Source organism: Trichosurus vulpecula, chromosome 2 (assembly GCF_011100635.1).
Source record: "Trichosurus vulpecula isolate mTriVul1 chromosome 2, mTriVul1.pri, whole genome shotgun sequence".
Taxonomy (NCBI): Eukaryota; Metazoa; Chordata; class Mammalia; order Diprotodontia; family Phalangeridae; genus Trichosurus; species Trichosurus vulpecula.
Window position 1 is genome coordinate 83,818,032 of NC_050574.1, and position 9,526 is coordinate 83,827,557.

The following is a 9,526-nucleotide window of genomic DNA, read 5'->3' on the forward strand; positions in this document are numbered from 1 at the left end:
TAGTGCTAAGAATGGTGTCTAGTATATGGTAGGCACTTAATAGAAACATGCTGATTGATGTTTGGGGTGGATAGCAGTCCTTAAAAAAAGAACTAGAGGTTTTCATAAAGGAACAGCCAAAAGAATAGCTGATATTTTCAATTAGTTCATAGAATGAGAGTACTAGAGCTGAAAAAGGCCTTGGAAGCTTTCTAGTCCAACCCCTCATTTTACAGATGAGGTTAAGTACCTCACTTAATGTCAATGATATAGTAAATGATAAGTGCAGGATTTGAACGCAAGTCTTTTGAAACTAAAGTCAGAGAGGGCTGAGCCAAGATGGTGGCTGGAAAACAGGAACTTGTTTAAACTCTCCCCCAAATCTTTCCAAACACCTGCAAAAATGGCTCTGAACAAGTTCTAGACCTGCAGAACCCACACAATAGGGATGGTCTCCAGCCCAGAATGGCCTGGATGGTCGCTGGGAAGAGTCTATCACAAGGCACTGGGAACAGAGGACAGCCCAGTGTGGGCCATGCCAGAACAGACCAGACTGGGAGTCAACCAGAGCAGGCCTTAGGGACATGAATCATTGGGCTGTGGCAGTTACCAGACTTCTCAACCCACAAACAAAAGGAATGAAACCAAAAAACCAAAGCAACGAAAACATGTAAGACAATGTGAAATATCTCATTGGAGAAATGACTGACCTGGAGAATAGATCCAGGAGAGATGATTTAAAAATTATTGGACTACCTGAAAGCCATGATAAAAAAACAGCCTAGACATCATCTTTCAAGAAATTATCAAGGAGACCTGCCCTGATATGCTAGAGCCAGAGAGTAAAATAGAAACTAAAAGAATCCACTGATCATCTCCTCAAAAAGATACAAAAAAGAAAACTCCTAGGAATATTGTTGCCAGATTCCAGAGTTTGCATGTCAAGGAGAAAATACTGTAAACAGCCAGAAAGAAACAATTTGAGTATTGTGGAAACACAGTCAGGATAACACAGGATCTAGCAGCTTCTAAATTAGGGGATCAAAGGGCTTGGAATATGATATTCTGGAGGTCAGAGTAGCTAGGATTAAAACCTAGAATCACCTACCCAGCAAAACTGAGTATAATGCTCCAAGGCAAAATATGGATTTTCAGTAAAACAGAGGACTTTCAAGCTTTCTCAATGAAAACATCAGAGCTGAATAGAAAATTTTACTTCAGCCAGAAGAATCAAGGGAACTATGAAAAGGTAAACAAGAAAGAGAAATCATAAGGGACTTACAAAAGTTGAGCTGTTTTGTTTACATTCCTACATGGAAAGATGATGTGTGTAATTCATGAGACCTTTCTCAGTATTAGGGTAGTTGAAGGGAATATACATATATATAGACAGAGGGCACAGGATGAGTTGCATATAAAGGGGCAATATCTAAAAAATATAAAATAAAATTCAGGGATGAGAGAGGAATATATAGGGAGAAGGAGAAAGGGAGAGATAGAATGGCGTAAATTATCTCACATAAAAGTGGCAAGAAAAAGCAGTTCTGTTGGAAGGGAAGAGGGGACAGGTGAGGGGGAATGAGCAAATCTTGTTTACATCAGATTTGACTTGAGGAGGGAAAAACATACACATTTAATTGGATATCTTACATCACAGGAAAGTAGCAGGAAGGGGATAAAAAAGGGGGCATGATAGAAAGGAGGGCAGATGGGGGAGGAGGTAATCAAAAGCAAACACTTTGAAAGGGGACAGGATCAAGGGAGAAAACTGAATAAAGGGGGATAGGATAGGAAGGAGCAAAATATATTGACAGCGTACACAGGTTGAGTTGAATATGAAGGGATGATATCTAAAATAATGAAATAAATTTAAAGGGTGAGAGAGGAATATATTGAGAGAGGGAGAAAGGGAGAGATAGAATGGCATAAATTATCTCACATAAAAGTGGCAAGAAAAAGTAGTTCTGTTGGTACGGAAGAGGGGGCAGGTGAGGGGGAGTGAGTGAATCTTGTTCTCATTGGATTTGACTTGAGGAGGGAGTAACATACACACTCAGTTGGATACTTACCCCACAGGAAAGTAGAAGGAAGGGGATAAAAAAGGGGGCATGATAGAAGGGAGGTCAGATAGGGGGAGGGGACAGGGTGAAGGAAGAAAATTGAATAAAGGGGTCCAAGATAGAATAGAGGTAAATATAGATAGTCTTTCACAACATGAGTACTGTGGAAGTGTCTTACATAATGATACATACATAGCCTATGTTGAATTGTTTGCCTTCTTGGAGAGGGTGGGAGGGAAGGGAAGAGGGGAGAGAATTTGGAACTCAAAGTTTTAAAAGCAGATGCTTAAAAAAGTTGTTTTGCATGCAACTGATAAATAAGATATACAGGGAATGGGGCATCAAAATCTATCCTGCCCTATAAGAAAGTAAGGGGAAACAGAAAGGGAGGGAAGTGAGGTGACAGAAGGGAGGGCTGCCTGGGAATCAGAATATATGCCATTTTGGAGTGGGGGAGGGGGTAGAAATGGGGAGAAAAATTGTAACTCAAGATCTTGTGGAAATCAAAGTTGAAAACTACAATATTAAATAATAAAATAATTGTTAAGGAAAAAAATTCACATACAAAAAAAGAAAAGAAACTAAAGCCAGGGATTCTTTAGCTATTCCAGGCCATGGGTATCACTTTACTGAAAGCTCAATGTTAGTCAAAAGGGTGACATGGTCTTTTTAAATAAGAACTAAGCTTGAATCAGATACTTAGAAAATGTGTAACCGGGTAAACACATTTAACTTCTCTGGACTTCAGTGTCCTCCTCGGTAAAAATGAATGGATTGGAATCTATGAATGCTTGGTCCATTCCAGCTCTAAACAAAGACCCGGTTATGATCCAAAAATGCCATAGCCTATAAAGGGAAATGAAATTTTCATACATAAATGGGAATACCAAATGTTTCTTTTATTTTAGAGCTGGTGCTTTATTTGTGGACCTAAATTTCAATTTTTTTTGGCATTGGCAGTGATAGAATTATCAGGGAAATTCAAGGCAGAGACTCTTGAAACTGTGGATGAACAAGCTCCACCTTAAAAGTGTCTACAATCCTATTTTAGCAGGTGTGCCCTTATTCTCTGAAACTAATGACCAACTGACCATAGCCTCACATGTCATTCAAATTAATTTGGCTTCAAATATATAATATTGTGCCTGGACTCTCTTTCATTTTTCTGCTCTGGCTGCTGATTGATCCCCAAATCACCTGTCTGGAAAACATGTTTCTAAATGGTAGGGAAAATAGGCTATCCTACTCGCTTCTTTTGATTTCAACAAGGCATAAGGTCACAATACACACTAATTAAGGACAATTAGAGTTTCTCTGTCCTGGTCACAAGCAGTCTTGACCTCTTTCTTAATTTCCTTGTTACTATTTTCCTATCTCTATTCTGCTCATTTCTTTCACTACTGTTAGACTCTTTAATTTTGTGGAGATAAAAATCAACTTGTGTTTCTGTCACCCTCTTTGTATGGAAAATACCATAAAATGTATTTTCTTTTAAGGATTCCCCTCTCATCTTCTCAGTTCACCTTGTAATAGTCAGACTTCACTGTTTCCCCATTGGAGAAAATAGGAGGAGAATCTTATCACGAATTTGCTTGGTCTTCACTCCATAGACAATGGGGTTGAGAGCTGGAGGAATGACAATATAAAAGTTGGCAAACAGGATGAGGACATGACGAGGGACTTTGTGCCCAAAGCGATGGACAAGGATAGAGAAGAAGAGTGGAGTATAGAACATGAGGATAACACAGATGTGAGACCCACAGGTTCCAAGAGCCTTCTGGCGGGCACCATGAGAAGGAAGGTGGAAGACAACCGTCAGTATGAGAGTGTAAGAGACAGCGATGAGGACAATGTCAGAGAGCACAGTTATAATGGGCACAGCAAAACCATACCAGATGTTGATGGAAATGTCAGCACAGGAGAGTCGTGCCACACCTATGTGTTCACAATATGTATGGGGGATGACACGAGTTTGGCAAAAGGGTAGTCTCTTTAGCAAGAAAACAACTGGAAAGATGATACAGAAGCTCCTGATGACGATTCCCAGCATAATCTTGATGATGACCTGGTGGGTCAAGATGGTTATATATCTCAATGGGGAACATATGGCCACGTAGCGGTCATATGCCATGGCCAATAGAGTGGCAGAATCCACTGCACAACTGAAATGGAGGAAGAACATCTGGGTGAGGCAGCCTGAGAAGGTTATTTTCTTGTCACCAAACCAGAGGTTACTGAGCAGTTTGGGCACTGTGGTAGATGACAGAATCAGGTCAGTTTGGGCCAGCATAGAGAGGAAAAAGAACATGGGCTCATGGAGGCTGTGCTCTATGACAATGAGGTACAGCAGGACACAGTTACCTGCAATGGCTACAAAGTAAATAGCACAGAAAGGAATCGCGATCCAGACATGGAATTTCTCAAGCCCTGGGATCCCCACCAGGGTAAAGGAGCTGGGGTTGTAGCTGCTTAGGTTGAATGTGGCCATCTCCTGATGACTCCAGAGCAGGTGATTCTTGGACCTTGAAGAGAAGCCAAAAGTCAGAATTAACTGCCAGAGTTGATGGTGGCACTGTGGAATGTGCCAGCGTCAAATTATCTGTGTGCTTGGATGGCTCTTCCGTAGTTCAAAGAATACTGCAGGGTGTGGTACACTGAAGAACAGCTCAGTGTTATCCTGGGCACTTTGGAAGTGGAGTAGAATAGACAGAGGGCATTTTGTGTCCCAGCAGAGGAAGAGTGTGCTTAATTGAGTAAGCGGAGTCATTCCTATACACATATAGATAAATTCATATACATATATTTTTCATATATAATATATATAAAATGATCTTCAAAGATATAAATACATGTATATATGTGTGTCTATGATGCATATTAATTGTTATTCATGTATTATACATACTTAAATCAGTATATTATATGCATGAGTTTATACAAGGAAAATTCATATAGAAACTGCTATTCATATGTAAGTATATATACACACAGGTACATATATGTGTGTGTGTGTGTGTGTGTGTATGTAATGTGGCATTCGCGCATTTTATAGTTTGCAAATTGCTTTCCTGAGTGCAACTCTGTGATGTAGGTAATAAAACGTGTTATAATCCTACTTCATATATGAGGGCCTTGGATTCAGAAGGATTAAGTATTTCTTCTATAGAGACAAAAATTAAGAAATTGAAAAACCATGTCTTGTGACCTGGCCTGCTCTCTTTTCATGAAATGGCAGACAATCAGACATGTATATCCTCAGCAACATTTCCTAGGGTGATTCATCCAATTCGTTCCTAAAAAGTGGTCATGTACTGTCTACTTACTATTATTGTTGATTTTGAGCTAGAAGGGATCTTAGAAGTCATGTAACTCAACCTCCTCATTTTACAGATGAGAAAACTGGTTCCCATAGAGGTTGGCTTGTTCAAGGTCACACAGGTTATGGCAGAGCCCTCTCTTGCCAAGACTGGCCTTCTTTATAGCATACTTTGAGAGGCACCTCACTGCTTCTAAATGGCAGCCCATTATATGTCTGAACAACACTTTTAGAGAGTTTCTTTTATGTTGGACCAAAATATACCTCCTTGTAACTTTCTCCCATTGGTGAGAGTTCATATCTGTGGGTGGGGCCAAGTTGAATCAAGTGCATCCTAATTCTACTTGCCAGCTTTGTGGATCTTTGAAGACAGGGACTGGATCACCTCTAAATTTTATTTCCTCTGGAATATACAGCTTTCATTACTTTCATCTAGCCTGGTCTCTATTTCCCACCCCATCCAGGTTATCATTTCATGGAGATCTGAAAATATGACAACTGAAATGTAGCCAGAAACTAGAGCAAAGTCTAGCAAGGTGATCAACTATCTTGCTCCAGGAAGTCCTGTACCTTCTTTGTAGGTAGCCTAAGAAAACATTCATCTTTTTAATTTCTAAGTGACATTTTGGAATCATCTTGAACTTATGCCCATTAAAAGGCTAAATTCCTTTCTGTTTGTTAATTTCTACATGACTTGTTATTTGGGCATAAAGCACCCCATCCCCCTACCGCTCATTCTGACTATTTAAAGTTATTTTTTTCAAGCCCACTTCAAAACTTGATATTGATGCTTGTAAAGTTTTTCTACTGCATTCAATCTTAAATAAAAAGTGGGACAAGGCTATGAATGATAGGTAAAGATACCAATTCACCACTATTGACTTAAAAATTGTCAAAGTTTTATAATATTTTTATATTTAATATTTATAATATTTTTCTAAATATTTCTCAGTTATACCATTAGGAGTGTTGTGGGCCACATCCAGTTCAAGAAACTCATTTTTTCTGATTAGGAAACTGAGGGCCAGGCAAACCAAATAGATCCCCTAGGTTACACAAGTCCTTTATATGGGTTGGTCTTGAGGTCATTTATTTCTTTAAAACAAAAATCATCCTAAGAAGTGACTTGGAAAATAGATCCAGGAGAGAAATTTAAAATTATTGGAATATCTGAATAGCCATGGTTTTTTTAAAAAGCCTGAAATATTATACAGAATGAATATAGTTAATTGAGGATTATAGTACATTTCTGTTTAACTGGATTGGGTGAAGTTCCTTCCTTCCACAACGCAGTCTTTCCTTGAATAGTGAGAGAGGAAGGAAAAAGAAAACATCAAAGTTGATTGGACTTATGTATTCAGAGATTATTTTTCTTGAACCTTCAAACCTTCATACCAGTGTGCTAACCCTGTATCACCTGGAGCTAATTTTTTATCTTCTCTCACACTCCCATATAGCACTATGAGGGCCCCCTCATGCTTCCATATTATATACTCTAGCTGGGAGGTTCTACTTATTCTCTTTCCCCCATACACTCAGAGGATCACAAATCTAGTGCTGATAGGGATCTCAGAGGCCAGTTAATCTAACTCTTTTCACCTTACAGTTGGAGAAACTGAGGCCCCAGTGATTAATGGTTTGGCCAAAGTCACTTAGGTAATAGGGTTTGGAGACAGGATTTGAACCCAGGTCTTCTGACTACAGATCTCACTGTTTAACAATGTCGTTGTTATAGCACTGCAATTTTGCTTTTGATTTTAACTCTGAGTGGAGCATTCTGTATCTCTGCCCCTCTTCATCTGTTAAATTGAGACATACCCTTTAAAGTCCAACCAGCTTAGTGGGTTAATTTTCAGAGACTTTGAAACCACTATATTGTATACCCTAAAGACTCTGGCAATGGTCTACTGTAGCCAGTACATCCAAGGGAAGTATCAGTGGTCTATGAAGGAAGTTGGCAGAAAACACAAATGATTTTGCTTCTAAGGAGCACATACCCCATTCAAAAAGATTTATGCCTCACTTTATTTCTCTCTGGAAGCTTATATCTTTCTCTTATGGTTTAATTATGCAATCAGAAAAATGAAAGGACATATTAAAAGCCACAATGTGCATGTGGAAGAAATGATCAAACAAAGGCTTCTGATGCCATTCCCTAGATCGAGGCACTGTTCCAGTACTTTTCTCAAGATTGAGTCCCTCTTACATACAAACAGAAACATGCATAAACACACATATTTATGTGTATTTATGTGTGTGTTTATGCATATATACATACACATACACATATATATATACATACGTATACACATACATACAAATATGTATATGTACACACACATACACATATATCACATTCTTTATACCTGATCTCTGATTCTTTCACAACAAAGAACCTCCTATTCATGTAAGGTAGTCTTATGCACTTCCTTGCCTCCAGGTGGGGTTGTTTCCCACACAAATCTGAGACAGAGTAATTTAATGATATTTTTAGACCATATAAAACAACCTCCCACCCCAACCCAGTGCCCCAGCCACCACCACCATCACTATGCTCACAACCTTGGTTTAGCTCACCGAGATCTGGCTTCAATTATTCTACTTGTAAGAAGGAAAATTCTGTCTTTGACCAGGAATAAGTTGAAGCTTGAATGAATACCTTTGTAAGAAAGAAGAGAGGACTTTTTATTCTTCTTGGAATCCCAGGAGGGAAAGCTCCAAGCCTGCAAATCCCTGAGTACTAACTTCTGTGCCATCCTCCAGGATATGGTACAAATCAGCCAGATTAACCCTTTGCCTTTCCGAGAACAGATATTGTATTCTGTGCAGAGAATGGCTCTAGAGGCTGTGGAGGCCAAGGATTCCTGGGTTGCTGAGGGACTCTGCCTTCAGTGGACTGGACCATGAGAGTAGTCTCAAAATGTGAATCTATGCCTCCTTAGGTTAGGAGTATCACCTCATTTAAAAAGTGTTAGTGGCTTCTCTTCTTCTACAGCAGAGAATATAATCTAACTAATTTGGCATTCATGACCCTCCAGAGTCTGAGTTCAGCTTTTCAGGCTTATTTCACACTTTCTCACTTCACACACTCCCTGTTTCAATTAAAGCGCAGGTTTTATTGTCTGATCTTCATGTGTCTTCTTTCCCCTTTTTATTGTCTGATCTTCATGCGTCTTCTTTCACCTCTAGCCATTTGCCTGGGCTATTCTCCATGCCTGGAATAGACACAATCCTTCTCTATCACTTTGGTTCCTTGCGGTAGCACCTATTGAATTCCTACCTTTCCTTCAATGTCTAGCTCAGGTGGTATTTTCTTAATGAAGCTTCCTGTGATGTCTCTAGCTAGAGGAAACCCTAGCTTTCTTAATTTGCTAGACCATTCTGTTTTGTATTTATACGCTTCTAACTTTTATTATGAGAGGCAGTATTGCATATGGGATAGGGAGCCAGCCTTAAAAAGAAAGACTGGGTTCACTTTCTACCCTCTGACACTTACTAGCCATATGGTCCTCATCAAGTTGTTTAATCTCTTGGTGCTCTAGACCTAAAATATTGTCAAACTGAAAAAGAAAAGGACTACTAAACTGTGCCTATGGGCTGCATATTGACTTAGAAAACTACATATTTAAATTATCTATATCACATTGTATTTTTATTTATTTTGTCAAATACTTCCAAAATTACATTTTAATGTGACTCATCTGCACATTGGAATGTTGCCTGCAGCAATGCCAGTGGGTGGAGTGGTTGACATTTGTGCTCTACACAGCTGTGTAAGACTATAAGTTGCTGAGAAAGCATTGTCCTAGTATTGGTGGAGGGAGTTTGTTTTCTCACCTGGGAATTCCCTATACCAATGAAAGCACAGGTACAACCCCTCTCTCTAATTTATATCATAGTTATTTGTAAAGATGATTTATCATTATACTTGATTATAATCTAATTGAGGGCAAACAACTTCATTGATCCAACATCTAGCATGCTGTCTTGAACATGGCAAATGCCTGTTGAATGGTAATTGAATGTTTCAATTTTTGTGTGTGCCTTCATGGACACATGCACACATTCACGCATTTGATAAGGTTGGTATTGACTTGGAGGAGGAGGGAAAATGATCCAGAGCCTTTGAGAGAGCTCAGGGAAATAAAGACTGTGAATCAGAGTCCTCAGT

The 9,526-nt window shown here is 39.2% G+C and overlaps 1 protein-coding gene across 1 annotated transcript; it reads right to left on the reverse strand.

The window, feature by feature from the left end:
* Positions 1-3,579: 3,579 nt before the first annotated feature.
* On the reverse strand, positions 3,580-4,527 carry LOC118838800 (olfactory receptor 52H1-like). Its single transcript, XM_036746164.1, has one exon. The coding sequence runs from the start codon at positions 4,525-4,527 to the stop codon at positions 3,580-3,582; it is 948 nt and encodes a 315-aa protein (XP_036602059.1).
* Between the last annotated feature and the right edge of the window lie 4,999 nt (positions 4,528-9,526).

Bases quoted from the DNA above. Each gene is read 5' to 3' on its own strand.
- LOC118838800 (XM_036746164.1), bottom strand. From the start codon at position 4,527: ATGGCCACATTCAACCTAAGCAGCTACAACCCCAGCTCCTTTACCCTG.